The sequence below is a fragment of the Trachemys scripta genome, chromosome 8, assembly GCF_013100865.1.
Source record: "Trachemys scripta elegans isolate TJP31775 chromosome 8, CAS_Tse_1.0, whole genome shotgun sequence".
NCBI classification, from domain to species: domain Eukaryota; kingdom Metazoa; phylum Chordata; order Testudines; family Emydidae; genus Trachemys; species Trachemys scripta.
Genome location: NC_048305.1, coordinates 109,050,204 through 109,068,127, shown reverse-complemented (window position 1 = coordinate 109,068,127; position 17,924 = coordinate 109,050,204). Strand labels below are relative to the sequence as shown.

The window sequence follows — 17,924 nt, the reverse complement described above, 5'->3', positions numbered from 1 at the left end:
GGGTGACGGGAAGAGGGGGCTGAAGCGAGGAGCCGGTGGCGAAGGTGGCGCGGAGAAGGGAGCCTGACGTGGTGGGGCGAAGCGAGAGAGCAGGGAGCCGTTGGTACGGGCGGTGGTCGGGAAGTGAGGGGCCAGGGGGTGTCTGTCTTACGCCCTGTATCTCTCTCCCAGCAGAACCCGCAGCATCGGGGACACCATGTCCGTGATTGTGGCTCAGTCTCTCCACATCTTTGGACTCCGCTCTCGAGTCGCAAACAATGTTTGTTACTTTGATGAACAGATAATAATATATCCCTCGGGGAACAGCTGTGTGAAATACCACCTAGAGCAGAAATGGCAGAAATTCATCCAAGGTAACACCCCTTCCCTCTCACAGACACAGTGCGGCTGTCCCTACTCCGCACAGATGGAGTGTCTCACACCCACTGGAGCTTTATACACTCCTGTAAGTTGTTCACATGAGTAGTCCTGTTGATTTGGTTTCCCTTTGATCTGTGCTGAAGTGTTTGCAGAGTTGGGCCTAAGAGGACAGGTAATATAAAAAGAGTGGGAAGAGTGATGCAATCAATATATGTATATGACATACCATTAAAACAGTGTTAAAAAATAAGGTTGCAAAGTGAAACATTCATAAATTAGGAAATGCCAGTATTAACATTGTTGTACAATCTTAATTCTTGTACATATAGAGCATGATACACTCTTCAATTACATGTTCACATTCTATTTGTTCTACAGGATCCTTACCTCATTCAGTGTACAAATCCGGGAGCTGCAGGGTCCCCCCACTGCTCGGCGCGACTGGGCAGCTGTGGGGGGTTCCCCTGTCGCCCCCTCTGGCTGGGCAGCTGCAGGGTCCCCCCCACCAGGGTCGGGGCTGGGAGCTCTGGACGGGGGGGTTGACGCTCCAGCCCGGGGCCAGAAAATGTCACAGCTCAATGGAAGTCACAGATTCCGTGACCTCTGTGACATAATCGTGCCTTAATCATATCTCCTTTCCATCTTCATTTTGATAGCCTAAACAAAACAAGCTTTTTTAGCCTCCTCTCCTTAAGATAGGCTCCCCATTCCTGTGATCATCTTAGTAGCCCTTCTCTGCTCCTGTTCTAGTTTGAATTCATCTCTTTAGAACATGAGTGACCAGAATTGCACACAGAATTCCAGATGAGGTCTTACAAGTGCCTAGTACAATGGTGTTACTTCCTTATCTTTATTAGAGATACCTCATCTGGTGCATCCAAAGATCGCATTTGCCTTTTCCACTGCCCTATTATATCAGTGGCTCATAGTTATCCTGTGATCAACTAATATGCTCAGGTCTTTCTCCTCCTCTGTCATTTCCAACTGAGGTTTCCCCAATTTACAGCTGAATTTTTTTGTATTAATTTATTAGTCCCGAAGTGCATGACCTTACACTTTGTATTATTAAATTTCATGCCATTTCTATTACCCCAGTTCTCTAGGTCATCCAGTTCTTGTTTGATAATAGATTCTTTAGACAAAGATCAGAATATCAAAGAAATGTATCAAGTTAGTTTGGCATGATCTACCTTTGGTAAACATATTGCATTTTATCCCATTTATCTTCATAGTTCTTAATTATTCTTTCCTTCAAAATCTGTTCTAACAGATAGTGCAGGTCTTGGACCACCAGTGATGTGCTGCCACTGGGAAGCACCAATTAATAGGCAGACCATTGCATAACAATACAAACATATTAGGATTTTTTAAATATTATACATAAAGAGTCAACTGTTCCCAGTCTGCTCATCATTAATTGGCTCATTTCTTCTAGTCATGACAGCAAAGGTAGGTCTTGAGGAGGGATCTAAAGGAAATGTAAGTGACTTCAGAGAGGGCATTCAGTGTAAAAGGGACAGCATGGAAGAAGCCACAAAAATATTTTTACTTTTTGCGGATACAGACTAACACGGCTGCTACTCTGAAAAATATTTTTGTGAGAAGCTAAGGACTTGTCTACATGGTAAGCACTAGTGTACACCAGAGAGGTGTCAATTCTAATGTGCATTAATGTGTCATGCACTAACTGGCCCATGTGGACCCTGCTGGTATGCCCTAAAAGTTCCCTAGTGTATTTTAACCATGGAAATGTAGGGCTGGAAGGGACCTCAAGAGGTCCTCAGGTTCAGCCCTCTGTGCTGAGGCAGGACCAAATACATCTAGAACATTCATAACAGGTATTTGTCTATCTTGTTCTTAAAAACCTTCACTGATAGAGATTCCATAACATCCTTTGGAAGTCTACTTCAGAATTTAACTACTTTTATAGTTAGAAAGTATTTCCTAATATCATAGGACTGGAAGGGACCTTGAGAGTTCATAGAGTCCAATTCCCTGCACTCATGGCAGAACTAATTATTATCTAGACCATCCCTGACAGATGTTTGTCTAATCTGCTCTCAAAAATCTCCAATGATGGAGATTCCACAACCTCCCTAGGCAATTTATTCCAGTGCTTAACCACCCTGACAGTCAGGAAGTTTTTCCTAATGTCCAACTTAAACCACCCTTGCTGCAATTTAAGACCATTGCTTCTTGTCCTGTCCTCAGAGGTTAATGAGAACAGTTTACCACTCTCCTGCTTGTAACAACCTTTTATGTACTTGAAAACTTGTTATCTTGTCCCCCTCAGTCTTCTCTTCTCCAGACTAAATAAACCCAATTTTTTCAGTCTTCCCTCATAGGTCATGTTTTCTAGACGTTTAGTCATTTTTGTTACTCTTCTCTGGATTTTCTCCAAATCTTTCCTGAAATGTGGCACCCAGAACCAGACAATACTCCAGTTGAAGCCTGACCAGTGAGGAGTTGAGCAGAAGAATTACTTCTCGTGTCTTGCTTACAACACTCTCGCTAATACATCCCAGAATTATGTTTGCTTTTTTTACAACAGTGTTACACTGCTCACTCATATTTAGCTTCTGATCTACTAGGACCCCTAGATTCCTTTCTGCAGTATTCCTTCCAAGGCAGTCATTTCCCATTTTGTGTATGTGCAACTGATTGTTCCTTCCTAAGTAGAGTACTTTGTTATGCCTAACAATTTGTTCCATCTTGTATTTAGCTGTGGCACTTTGATTACCTTTCACAGACCTGAAGAAGAGCTCTGTGGCACTTGAAAGCTTGTCTCTTTCTCCAATAAAAATTGGTTCAATAAAAGATATTACTGTGATGGGTTCCCCCCTGGGGTGCCACCTGGAACTGGGGTACCACTGAACCCCCCTGACCCACCAGCCTGGGCTCTCTTTACACTATACTGCTGTGACCAGCCTGCCAAGCCCTCTCCCAGGCTCCAGCCTGCACAAATACAGGTAGGGACACACCCAGCTGCAGTTACATACAGATGCTGTGATCAGCTCTGCATGGGGAGGCACAGCTAGGACACCTCCCAGTTCCTAAGGCATGCACTTAGTCTTTGAAGTGTAAACCCAAAATTATATCATCTTGCACTGCACAGAGAACAGTACAGCATAAGCTCATGAAATTCTCCCCTATCCCTCAGTGTGGAGAGAAAATATACAACAGCTTTCAGTCCCAAGTTATGATTTCCACACACACTGGTTTTAGACAAAACAAAAAAGTTTATTAACTACAAAAATACTTTGATTATAAGGGATAGCAAACAGATCAAAGAAGATTACTAGCAAATAAATAAAACACGCAAACTAAGCTTGATATGCTACAGTAAAAGCTGGTTTATCCGGCATGTTGGGGGAATCGGGTGCCGGTAAGTGAAAAATACCGGTTAACTAAGAGGTAGGGAGTTTGGGTGCGGGAGGGGGTGTGAGGCTGGGGGTAGGGTCACGGGAGGAGGTGCAGGGCGCAGGCTCTGGGAGGGAGTTAGGGTGCAGGAAGGGGCTCAGGGCAGCAGGTTGGGGCACAGGATGGGGTGCGAGGTACCAGATCCGGGGGGTGCTCACCTTGGGTGGCTCCCTGCAAGCAGTGACCTGTCCCGGCTGCTCCAAGGTGGAGGCATGGCAGGCGGCTCTGTGTGCTTCTCTGCCTGCAGGCGCCGCCTCCTGCAGCTCCCATGGGCTGCGGTTTCCAGCCAATGGGAGCTGCAGAGCTGGCACTCGGGGTGGGGGAGGTGCGGAGCTGCCTGCTGCACCTCCACCTAGAAGCAGCCAGGACAGGTCACCGCTTGCGGGGAGTCACCCGAGGTGAGTGCCCCCCAGATCCGGCACCCTGCACCCCCTCCTGCGTCCCAACCCACTGCCTCAAGCCCCCTCCGGCACCCAAACTCCCTCCCAGAGCCCACAGTCTGCACCTCCTCCAGCACCCCAACCCCCAGCCTCACACCCCCTCCCACATCCAAACTCCCTCCCTCTTAGTTAACTGGCATTTTTCACTTACCGGCACCTGAGTCCCCCAACATGCCAGATTATAGTCCGGTTGGTGCTGGTTTAATTGGAATTTCAACAAAGATCAGAAATGCTGGTTTATAGAGCTTGCCCATTGATGAAGTGCCAGATAAAACAGCTTTTACTGTACATAGATCGGATATGAATAGCAAATTTTTACCCTAAATGGTGATGCAAGCAGGCTTCAGACTCTTAAGGAGCAAGCTGCACTAATTTACAGCTTGGAATCCCCAAGGGTTTCTTTCACAGGCTAAAAATCCCTTTAGCCTGGGTCCAGCACTTCCCCCCAGTTCAGTCTTTGTTCATCAGGTGTTTCCAGGAGTCTCATTGGGCGGGGAGTCAGTGAAGAACTACGATGATGTCACTCTCCTGCCTTATGCAGCTTTAGCATATGGCGGAAACCCTTTGTTTCAAAGCTTGGTTCCCACACCAGTCAGTGGAAAGACACTGGTATCCCAAGATGGAGTCTCGTACCAGGTGACCTGGTCACATGTGCCTGTAGTGTCATAGCAGCCATGAGTCAGAGGCTGTTTGTAGCATCCTCAGGGAAGACAAACTGTGTTTTGTCTCCAGCATTCTTAACACCTCATTAACACTCAGCAGTGTTGTCCTTGGTCAGTGGAGACTCAAAGTTCAGAGGTGCTGTCACATGAGTTCACCTCCCAGGTGGGGGGCAAGAAGGCATCTTGTTCGTTCCTCCAGCTGCTCACTGTTCGCTTTGGCCACTGTTTGTTGTACCACCATTCACTCCATCGCTCTGTTGCCAATGGCCCTGTGCTGTCACCTTCTGCTGCCACCTGCCACTGTGACTGCTGCGAGTTGGTCTTGTCGGAGAAAAACTGAGTTCACTCTTTGAGTACTTGTTTGATTATTCACTAATTGGGTGACCAAATAACAATAAGGGCCTCTCTCATTTAAAACAGTACAAATTCCAGGAACAACCATCATATCTACTTCACTATAGAACCCATCAATTGCAGTTATTAATTCTTGGGGTTCACTAATAGTGATATCATGTACTTTTATCTCTACTGATCCATTTGTTTTCCATTCAATTGTTTGCTCATATACATTATCCTGAACTTTAAAGAATAATTTCTCTGAACAAAATTTCAGTAAATCACTGAGATGTGAAAGTCTTGGCCAATGAGTTTCATTGGAATGTGTAGTACTGTTTGTATCTGGATAAGTTACAGTGGTGGTGGCAAGGGTCAAGGGACTAGTGGTAGGTGTAGTCTTTGTAGTGGCAAGGCGTTTTTGATATTCATCATCTGAAAGCCAATTAGGGAGGGCAGTGCATCCTGAAGGTACCTGTCCATAAGCACAAAGCCCTGATCCTGGAAAAAATCCACCCCACCACTGGACCCCACATTCCCAGGAACGGTCCCCACAGTTCCCTCCTTGCCAATAAACAATGCTCCGTCTCTTCCACCAGGGCCAGTTCTTAATGTCTTTTGTAGTCAGGAAGTTCTGGACTTTGGTGGTTTCAGCAGAGCGAGTGTTTCTTCTTTAAAAGCAGTTGTGATTCACCATAGTGCAGGGGAGAGGTTACTAGCACTTCACCCTGTACTGGTGTGATTCCTGTAAAAGAATTCAAAGGCACTGTAGATCTGTCAGTGGACAAGGGAGAGGTTACTAGCACTTCACCTTGTCCTCCTTCCCTGCTGTCCAGGAGGCACAGCAGAGCTAGCAGGAAAAACAGGCTGATCAGCAGCTGGAGAATCCTCTCCAGGCGGAGGGGTCTTTTTGCAGTGCGAAGCATGGGTCCAGGTGAGCAGTCCTTGGCACTTCACAGCAGTGTTGGTGGTTAACAGGACTTGGAAAGGACCTTTCCAGCGTGGAGCCAGGGCAGTCTTTCGCTGATGGACTTTTATGTAGACCCAGTCTCCTGGTTCCAGCGAGTGGCAGGGCTGCACAGGATCCTTTGGTAGTGCTTCTTTCACCTGTGTATAGAAAGACTTAACACATTTCATTAGTGCCTGACAATACTTAAGCATTGTGTCATCCATTAAATGAATGTCCATCTGAGCTAGGGTCAGTGGGGGCGCAGTTGGTAGTCTCATCGGGCGCCCTGTCAGAATCTCATGAGGGCTGAGTCCAGTCTTTCGATTGGGAGTGGCCCTCATACTCATTAGTGCCAGAGGAAGGGCGTCTGGCCACTTCAAGTTCCAACCGGCTCTCAGTGATTTCAGCTGAGCTCTCAGTGTGGGAACCTCGCTGCTAGTGCAGACTGGGCCATCTCTTCCACAGCAACACTGTCCCACAGCAGGTCTCAGCACTTAGACCTGATTATCAGTGATTTCAGCTGTAGCAGTCACTTAACAAAACAAAAGGCTATCTATGGAGCCTAATCAGCTCTATCTTTAAACAGTGGAGAGGGGCAGGTCAAATAGTACTTGTGACTCAGGCAGACCATCAAGCAAAACACCTGGTCCCCGCCCTCGTGATGCTCTCAATCAGCACAGGCTAAGTACAGTTCTACTACCCTTTACTCATACCATAAGAACAACAACATTTCCTCTCTTTCCCCCCTCCCCACCCCTGCACATTCAAGTGATTTGTAACCCAACCCCAGCCAAAATCTATCACTTGGGCAACACAGATCTTGTTTCTTGGATGCCTAGGTAGATTAGGTGTAAATGTAAATACAATCTGGTCCTGAAGCCTTTCCCCCCAGCCCATCGCTAGCTGTCAGGGAGAGCTCAATTAGGCTTTGCTTACAAATCATCATTTGAAATTATTAGGTTGGCCAACATCACCGAAATGAATGCACTGACATTGTCATAAAAAACAACAGCTGTATAAGGAAGCTAGTCTATGTTCATACTTTTCAAATCTATTATACTTTTTCAGATACACGTATTTTAATCATACACTTTATATGCTTTTAAAGTGTTGTGGCAAAGTACCTTCTTCTCCTCAGCAGGCTCAGTCCTTTTTAGCCTTGGAGACTCAGGCTTGGGCAAAGCAAATCCTCATAGGTAGCACAGGGTCTGGCTATTCCTTCCCTCAGTCAGTCCCTTGTGCTTGTTTTTCTTCCCTTCTGGGGACAGAGTGCAGCCTTCCTTGCTGGAAAGGTTTAGAGCATTGCTGCACCTAGCTTACTGGTAGCTTCCCTGCTTCTCTCACTCTCTTTCCCCTTCCCCCAGGGAGGGTTTAAAAAGGTCTCAAACAGTTGGAGCCAGCTAAACCTAATTAGTTCCCTGGTAACCCTTTTCCAGCCGCACCTTATTTCCCGTGGTTATCTCTCCTCAGTGGATTGGGAGAGGCCTTTTAACGCCCTGGGACTAATGACTACCCTCACCCCCCTTTGTAGCTGTTTGTCCTAATGCGGTGTTGGGATGCATCAGGTGAGGTATTTCCAGTAAAGATAAGGAGGTGTTAGTACCATTATACAAGGCACTGGTGAGACCTCATCTGGAATATCGTGTGCAGTTCTGGTCTCCCATGTTTAAGAAGGATGAATTCAAACTGGAACAGGTTCAGAGAAGGGCTACTAGGATGATCCGAGGAATGAAAAACCTGTCTTATGAAAGGAGACTCAAAGAGCTTGGCTTGTTTAGCCTAACCAAAAGAAGGCTGAGGGGAGATATGATTGCTCTTTATAAATATATCAGAGGGATAAATATTGGGGAGGGAGAGGAATTATTCAAGCTTAGTACCAATGTGGACACAAGAACAAATGGATATAAACTGGACATTAGGAAGTTTAGACTTGAAATTAGATGAAGGTTTCTAACCATCAGAGGAGTGAAGTTCTGGAACAGCCTTCCAAGGGGAGTAGTGGGGGCAAAAGACATATCTGGCTTCAAGACTAAGCTTGATAAGTTTATGGAGGGGATGGTATGATGGGATAGCCTAATTTTGGCAATTAATTGATCTTTGATTATTAGCAGGTAAATATGTCCAATGGTCTGTGATGGGATGTTTGATGGGGTGGGATCTGAGTTACTACAGAGAATTCTTTCCTGGGTGCTGGCTGGTGAGTCTTGCCCACATGCTCAGGGTTTAACTGATCGCCATATTTGGGGTCGGGAAGGAATTTTCCTCCAGGGCAGATAGGCAGAGGCCCTGGAGGTTTTTTGCCTTCCCCTGCAGCGTGGGGCACTGGTCACTTGCTGGAGGATTCTCTGCACCTTGAGGTCTTTAAACCATGATTTGAGGACTTCAATAACTCAGGCATAGGTTATGGATTTGTTACAGGAGTGGGTGGGTGAGATTCTGTGGCCTGCATTGTGCAGGAGGTCAGACAAGATGATCATAATGGTCCCTTCTGACCTTAAAGTCTATGAGTCCTGGGTTTGCCACAGTGTGTATTAATGTTTCAATTTCAATTCAAATTTCCAAACAATTACTAAATTGGCAACACTGCATGTAACTAGTTCATAACACCGGGGGGTGGGGAGGTGTTGGGGAAATTCCGAGGGGGGTGTACACACACACACACCCCCCCGGATGGGTGTAGGGAAATTCCTGTTGCCAGGTGAAACTCATTTTCTGTTTAAGCCTTTCTGATTTTATCTCTACGTGCTTGTAGTACTGTTTAAAACAGGACTACATTAACGCACACTAGAAAACTTTAGTGTGTGCTGGTAGAGTCCACATGGGCCAGTTAATGCACGACTCCCCAGTGCTCACTAAAGTTTACACCTCACTAGTGCAGACTAATGAACCTTGTAGACAACCTCTAACAATGGATGGGCAAAAGTTAAGGTTTATTATGGGACCTAATTGAAACCTTAAATAAGGAGAGAGTATTGTGTCTCTAAAATAAATTACTGTCCAGAAGTATATTTGTCTCCAAAGGAGGAAAAATACCTTGTAAAATGCATGCTGACCAAATTACTAAAAAAAATTCCTTAAAGAAATCATAATGTATGTAAAAATTATCAGGGTGAAATCCTGACCCCATCGGAGTTAATGAGAGTTTTACTCTAAGTCAAAGATAAAATGGAAAACTTTTATACAATACAAAATGATAAACAATAACACAAAACATGAAAGATGAAAATAACAGTATATAGGAAAGAAAACAATGTTACAAGATGCTAGATATGTGTATCTAAGGTTATAGAAAAATGTGATGAACTAGTGTATTTGAGAAATTAGTATGTGATTGTGTAGTCAAAGTCTGTAACTTAGGTTATGTTTACACTTGCGAGCATTCATAGGTAGTTGTCGATGTACTGCTAGTGCATGGACTGCGTGTCCACATATGCTGTTCTCGGCATGGGTGCACATGTATACCCTCGTCCACACTTCCCCTTGTGGGTTTGCCATGTTAGTGCTGCCATTTCAGGGACAATATCCCAGAGTATTGTGCATAACAGGAGACACTCTACGAATTCCCTTGCTGTGTATTGCTGGAACTGTCTCCTGCCTTCAAACATTTTGTGATGGCAGGTCCCGCTCACCTCTCCCTTCTGCTGGAAAACCAGGAGCAAGTCCTGGCTGATGTGGTTCTTCTGTTGCTACTTGTCATGGGAAAAATGTTCATGAGGTGCAGTACCAAATTCACTAGATACTTGATGGAATCAGGCCAGAGCTTTCTGACACACCGAAGATGGCTGACCAAGAAGGTGAGTGATAATTCACGGTAGTCCCATAGAACAAATATTGTCACTGACAGTATTGCCACAGTATGCCCAATTTCCAATCCAGGAGAATCAGTGTGGTGGGAGCACATTGTTTTGAAAACTTTGGATAATGACTACTGGCTTCAAAACTTCCAAATGAGGATCCAGGCCTTCATGGACCTGTGCAAGGAGCTTACACCCACTCTCCAGTGCCAGACCACTTGTTTTCAGAAACCCATATGTATGCAGAAACGATTGGCTATTGCCTTTGGAAGCTAGCAACATCTGACAGCTATCAGTCAGTTGCAAACCAGGATGAGGTTGGGGAGTCCACTCTTGGGGTGATGGTTATACAGGTTTGCCAGGCAATCAGTACTGTCATCTATCCACAGGTTGTTGCCATAAGCCATGTAGCAGAAATTATAGCTGGTTTTCTCAAAAAAAAGCAGCATCCAAGGTAGCAGGCAGGTCCTGAATGCGTTCCACTGCCAGTTGAATGAGTGATTGTATTAGGGAATGAGCCAATTCTTTTTGGGCATACTCCCATTCCCCATGGCATGCATCCTGCTCCAGGAACTGGTTCATCAGTGCCTCCTGCCTAAGAACCTAATCCTTCTGTGCCTTGAGGAACTCAAATTGTGCTTGGTTCTTTCTGTCCATGGCAATAAGCAAGTCCTTCTCTGTCTGCCTCTGCTGTCTCTGGAGTGCTGCTTCTGCCCTCCTTGTAGAATGGTTTCCTTCTTTGCAGCAGAAGGTCCTGCCAATTCAAACACAAGGGTACCATTATACTACCCTTTTCCTTTGAAGGAAGGTAAAAAATCCCCACACATAACATAGCTGTGCTGCCGATGGCCACAATATTGATAATTTTAACATTTCAGAAAATGCGACTTCTGATGCCTTCTTCGTTGTCAGGCAACTTTTGCAGCCCCCGAGGAAGGAGCAGAGGTTAATAATGGTAAAATACCTGTAGTAATGTTTTTTAAAAAATTATAATGCTTGCACTGTATTAAGGGGCCAGTATGGTTATGGTTTCAGGGGCTAGGTTACCAGTTACCAATTTATTTCTTAAAGGTGGCCCATCATTTGGAGAACATAGCCATTTTCAAGGTACTAGAATGGAAAAGAGGGTTGGCTTTCCAGTCCTGTGGGGGAGAGCTGGCAGTCCATCCCAGAGAGATATTTCTGGTAATGGTCACCCCTCTACATATTGCTGAATGAAGGTGGACTAAGCACATTTGCACTGCTGTTGAACCTGAAGAACCAGTTTGAATTTCTGCTACACCAAAAAATTGCTGAAATATGCTTACAGGACTGGGATGCAATTCAAGAGGAAATTTATTGTATTCTAAGCTAGCAGATGGAGTTCTCATGGAAAAGGAAAAGCAAACCACTAAGAATCCCCACCACCCCCTAACCTTCCCCACCCTGCATTGCCAGAAAGTCTGGCCCCTGTGTCCAGCCAAGAGCAGGGGGAGGGACAGGGAAAGAAAGAGTCACACCGAAACTTTATTTTGTTCCCTGAACTTTCCAGTAAACATGGAAAGCCACTCTCCAGTGCAAAGGGGCATGGCCCTGTGTTTGTGCAACCGCCAGAGCTGATCCTTGATCCACCCCCATTTCTTCCAGCTTCTGCAGCATGGCTCAAAGCAGAGAGTATCCAGGCACCAGGAACTGCGAATGGTAAAAGACATTTCTAATGTTCACATGGAGAAAGGACTGCTGTGATGTTCCTCAGACAACCAAAGGGTTCATTTACCTAACCAATTCACCCCTTCCCACACCAGCCTTCTGCACATTTCCCTTTGTAAAGGGACAGGAAGGCAAGGGGAAGGGGAGGGTGGGTTGTTGTTTTTTTAACTTTTGAATAAGCATACATTTTCTACAACTCTCCTATCCCAATGGGCCCTTTCCAAACCCAGATCTTTCCTCCCTTTCACCTGGTCCAAGTGGCTCAGGACTATCGCTGACAGCATGCTGGCTGAGAAATGCACAGACACGGAGGCATAATGACAGTTTATTAATAATCTTTGGTATAGCTTCAGCTAAATTTGTAGGAGTGGTTAATGGAATTTCAATAAAATCATTGCTTTATTGCCCTGTCTTGCTTTCAGGGTGGCGCACTGTGGGGACTGGGTTTCAGACATATAGCACCAGACCAAGAGGAGATATTGGCAGGGAGGGTGAGGGTCCATTGTAAAACTTACCAGCCTTGGATTCTTATTCCTGCTGCAGCTTGGGGTCCTCCTTTGGCTCTTTGGCTTGGGGAATGGGGTTTGCTTTACTGGCTCTGCTAGAGAAAGGTTTAAAATCACTTGATCCTCTTCTTCTGAGTCTCCTAGGCTTCCTCTGGCACTTGCTCTGAGGTCCCTGCTGCCTCCTCACCCTGGGAGTTGTGAGCCATTTCAGGCTCTGTACTAGGAGCCCTGGAGAGTATCTGGTCCAACATGGATGTGCACAAGGGTCCCTCCTCGAGTGACTGTTCGAGTCCTTCACCTTCTAGTACAGGAGCCTCAGGAATGGAGTCTAGTAAATGCTCACCTCCTCCAGCCTCCGTGAAATTTTCCGGTACAGGGGAATCTTCTAGCTGCTCCAGATGAAGTTGTGGAGTATGTTATACTCCGACCACACTTTGATGAGCACCTGGATGTGCTTGGTGGACCAGGCAGCTGCTCTGGGACATGGTCTATGTTAACAGAGAGCCCCGAACCTTTATACATTGAGTAAGGGTTAGGCAGGAAGGGCTTCAATGCATTAGGGGAATGGGCCTGGAGGACTACTGAAACTTGGGACCTGTAACACATCCCTTACACTCATCCACACTGTAGTGTAGCAGGAATATGGGACCATGCCACTGCGGAGGCATATGCATACCCACACCCTTCATGTGTGCTAGCTTTCTCACACATGATTCAAGAGTTCAGATGTGGATAACGGTGGGGTTATGGCACAACAGTGCACATGTAGGCATGTAAGTCGCAAGTGTAGACATAGCCTCCATGTATATGTGTAATACACACACCTCCTATGTGTAGTGTTCTGTCCCATCTAGTGGCACCGAGACCACTTATAATGAGTCTGCTCTACAGCCTTAGCTAATAGCCATATGGCTTTTAGCTCATGCAGTAGAGGCTCATGCATTTAACTCTGAAGTTCCCAGGTTTGATCCCACCCGCAAACAACTGGGGTCTGTCGGTGTTACATACACACAAGAAGCAGAATTTGCATGGGCAACCTTAACTCTGACATTTCCTGATTTTTGAATGTTTATCTATGAAATCTTAGCACTCCAATATATTTTTTGGTGTTTAATTATGCACATTTGACTTCCTGCACAACATCATCTTCCTTCCCACTTGGGTTAATAGAGTCTCTCTCTCTCTCTGCTTGACAGGATCTGAGAAGAGTCAGGGGATGTTAGCATTGGCCATGAGTCCAAATCGACGCTACCTGGCCATCTCTGAGATAGTGCAAGAGAAACCCACTATCACAATTTATGAATTGTCATCTGTCCCATGTAAAAAGCGGAAAGTACTTAGTGTCTTTGACTTCCCTGTTCAGGAATTTGTCAGCCTAGCCTTTTCTCCTGATTCTAAGTATCTGGTGGCCCAGACCGGACCACCTGAGTCAAACCTTGCCTATTGGATGTGGGAGAAGCAGAGAATGATGGCAATTGTCAAAACCGACATCCAGAACAACCCTGTCTATCAGGTAACATTGGAGAAACTGCCTGGGCAGAGAAAAAATGCTGTCCTATAACTGGAACCCCCTTTTCTGGTAACCTCTGTTAGAGTACATAAGCATAACAAAATCACTGTCCTGTAAAAGAAACCATTTCTTCCAGTTGTCCCTGTATAAGCACACCAACACTACATTCACCTAACTGGGTGACATCCTGGGACAGATGAGAATAGAAACATTCTACACCAGATAATGTATAGTTTACATAAGCCAACTTTTTCTACGATAATTGAGGTTAGGCAACAACTTCTCCTCCTAAAAATGTCTCTATAATTTGTTTTTTTAAATTTTGTAAATAATAAAGTAATAAAGCATTTGTCAGAACAGTAGGCGAACCACTCAGACTATGTCAAAGAGGGGTAAAAACCCCAAAGGAAAAAAATAACTAGAGACAAAAGCCTCAAATAATCATCTGGTATGTCCCACATGTAAGCCTCCAAGCAAGGGGAAAAACTAACATAAAATCCCATAAAATAGTGATATTCTATATTTAGGAAAGATAAAATGGACAGAAGGGGGTGGTGGCACTCTACATCAAAGAGCCAATTACCTGCTTTAGAGTTATTGATATTTCAGAAGAACAGGACCTGGAAGGCTTATGGATAAATGTTCTAACGTATTAAATCACAAGATAGGATATGGTGGGGATTCCTTATAGAGACCACATCAGACAAGGGACCAGGATAAGCAGCTCCTTAAACATTTATCTATAATGTTAGAAAGAAAAAATGCATTGTCATGGGGAATTTCATGCTGGAGGACATGCTGGAGGTCTCGTTTTACCTCTAGTAAAACATTCTTGGAGTTCTAAAAATAATAGATGCTGGCTTTCTAACACAAAAAGTAATTTTATATTAGATCTCATTCTGATGGATAAAGATGAACTAATCACTGACATAAAAATTGATGGTTGCTTGGGTGCAGGTGATTACTATCTAATTTCATTGGTTATGTGAAAACAATTCAATCCTAGCCAGCAATATAGATATAGATATACTTAGTGCTTTAAAATTGCCAATTTCTCAAACCTGAAAGCAACCATGAGCAAAACTGGGTGGAAGGGAAAAATGTGAATGATAATTGGGAGGTTTAAAATATGCTATATAAGATGCCCCCATATCCTCATACTACAATAATGAAATAAGTTTTAAAAAGAGGATAAGGGAAAACAGCAATGAAATATAAATTTACATATAATATATAACTGATGGGAAAATGGAGCAGTTTAGAACAATGAGTACAAATTTGAAATTAGGAAATGCAGACAATTGATAAGGAAAGCTAAAGAGATCAGCTAAGCTAAATCTTATGTCTAATACTAGACAATGATAGTGAAATTGTCGGTCATGATGCAGAACAAGGAGAAGTATTCAATTAATATTTGTTATGTATTTGGAAAGAAGCAGGATGATGTATTCATATCTTACAGCAGTGGCACCTGAACCAGAGGGCGGGGCAGAGGGGCCATAGCCCTCACACTTTTTGAAACTGCTTAAATGTTGATAGAGATAGTTATTGGGTATTGTCCTGATTAGCAAAAAGTAGTACCAAATTTAGTGTAAGGGTGTATTTAGTTGCAAAGCAACATGGTTTAATGGTTATCAACCAATGAGAATCAATAAAAAGTACAAATTCAACACAAGATTAAAATTAATTATTTAAATCAGTTTCCTGAACCATAATAGGGTTCAAAAAGACCATAACAGGATTCAAAAAAAAACTAGATACATTCATGGAGGATAGGTCCATCAATGGCTATTAGCCAGGATGGGCATGAATGGTGTCCCTAGCCTCTGTTTGCCAGAAGCTGGGAATGAATGACAGGGGATGGATCACTTGATGATCAAAAGAAGACCTTGATGGGGCAGATTACACCACATCTACTTATTGTGGGGTTCTGGATTTGCCTCTGAGCCATCTGGTGTTGGTCACTGTCTGAGATAGGAGAGGATACTGAAGTAGATGAGCCATGTATGTTCCTGTGTGGAGAACAGATGAACTATCTAGTTCAGGGGTGGGCAAACTACGGCCTGTGGGCTGATTCCAGCCTGTCCGACATTTTTATCCAGCCCTCGAGCTCCCGCCGAGGAGCGGGGTTGGGAGCTTGCCCCGCTCCGCCTGCCTGCCCGGCGCTCCCCAGCCGCCGACTCACAATTCCCTTGATGACAGGTTTCAGAGTAGCAGCCGTGTTAGTCTGTATCCGCAAAAAGAACAGGAGTACTTGTGGCACCTCAGAGACTAACAAATTTATTAGAGCATAAGCTTTCGTGGGCTACTGCCCACTTCTTCGGATGCATATAGAGTGGAACATATATTGAGGAGATATATATACACACATACAGAGAGCATGAACAGGTGGGAGTTGAATTCCCTTGATGAGCACCATCTTCTGGCATGCAGAGCCACACTGTGCTGGTGTGACTTCACCACACTGTTTCCGGGATTGGAACCCGCCCCTACGTGGCAGCCCCGTGCCCCCATGCGGCAGCATGCCAAATCCCCTCCTGGTCTCCTACGACCCCACCCTCAAGAGCCTTGAAACTGCCCAGGGGCCGCACCCATCCCACCTAGGGTGCCTCCACCCGTGGCAGTGTCGCGTACGGTTGCCTTGGTGTCACTGCCAGCAGGGCCCCTAGGAGTCCCCGGTACCACCCCTGTAGAGCCCCCCCCATGCCGCACCCCAAGAGTTCCCTCTCTCCTCACCTCAGTAACATCACTTATAGAGCCCCCCCATGATACACCCCATAGAGTCCCCCTCCCTCACCAGGCATTCATGGCCTGCCATACAATTTCCATACACAGATGCATCCCTCAGGCCAAAAAGTTTGCCCACCCCGATCTGGTTGCATATGAAAGGATTTTGAAAAGTAAATGCAATACAAATATTTTTAAAAATTCAGAAACAAGAAAATGGAACTAATGTGATTGTTACACCACAACACAAAGTAATATTAGGATTTTATTTTGCATAAATTTCATCCTTACCTTACCTGCAGCCTGTTTTTTTGTTATTTTCTCTCCATCTGTTTTTGCTGATTTGGGCCTCAGTCTTGCAGTTTGATCCATGATGGATCCTGCCAGGTTTTAATTGGCATTAGAATCATGCATATCTACGGTGCTGTTAATAAAAATAAAAATAATAATAATAAAAAAATAAATTTTGCGAGGGTGTTCAAGAAAAATGTGTTTAAGAATTACCCTGAAATCTGTAATACTTACAAAAAGCTAACAAAAATCAACTTGCAAATATGGAATCATATTGCTTATCCTAAACTCTTTAGCAAGCTTGTGTAAAACATGAAATATCAGGGAGCATGGGAACTCTGTGACTCAAGAGCAGCAAGAGTTGACTGAAATCTCTTTGCTCTATGTCACAGGTGAGCTGGCCCTTTCATGGGCTTAGCACTCTGCCTCTTCAGTGTCAAGTTTAATTCACCTTCCCAGGTGAAGGGAATGTCAGCAGGGGTAATGTGGTGGGAGTATGTGATTAGAAATCAGACCTGCTGGGAAATATAAGGGCAGCCTGAGTTCAGTCAGAAAGAGTGGCTGGCTGGCTGGCTGGCTAGCTGACTGGCAGGCAGGCAGCAGGTGATAACTCTTTAGGGTTCCTAAGTAGAAGGCCTGAGAGAGATCAAATTTTTTACAGGGACAATCCTGCACCAAGGATTGTGAGCCAGCTACAAAGATTGGGGGAAAGATTTGTGTTTTGAACTTTGTTAGTAAACTAGACACTTGGAGAGGGGAGGGTTATTGAGAGAGACAACTGCAATGTAAAGTCTGATTAACTGGGGAAGAAGGAGAAACTGAGGGTTAGGGTTCAGTGCAGGAGCCTAAGCCATTCTGGGTAAACCCTGCTATGAGCATTCCACAAAGGAATATCTCTTTCTGCTCCTCCACCTTTCAGCAGGATTAACAATGACTATGCAAATTAAAGAGCTACATTGTGTAGGAATAGCACTTCCTGGGACACGGAAACTCTGCCTGGTATCACTGTCAATTAATAATCTCTCCATTCAGGGTTTCTAAGAAGCACACTACCCCACAGTTTTGCTGAGTAGTATATTTAATATACCAAATGGTAAATTGCTTTTCTCATCCTTACAGTTCCCTGTCTATTCTCTTCTTTGAGGAGAGATACCTCTGTGTCCTTTAAATCCCCCTCCTTTCTGTTAGCTTTCCAGTGCTGGTCACCTCTTTCTGCCCTCTGAGGGAGTAAAAATCCAGCAAA

The 17,924-nt window shown here is 44.7% G+C and overlaps 1 protein-coding gene across 1 annotated transcript in view; it reads left to right on the top strand.

Moving 5' to 3' along the window:
- Positions 1–17,924, top strand: part of LOC117882158 (cilia- and flagella-associated protein 57-like) — a 94,433-nt gene that overhangs the window by 116 nt on the left and 76,393 nt on the right. Inside the window, exons 2-3 of the mRNA XM_034780184.1 lie at positions 175–353; positions 13,350–13,666. Coding sequence (XP_034636075.1) covers positions 197–353; positions 13,350–13,666 — 474 coding nt within the window. The 5' untranslated portion in view covers positions 175–196. The remainder of the gene's footprint in view (positions 1–174; positions 354–13,349; positions 13,667–17,924) is intronic.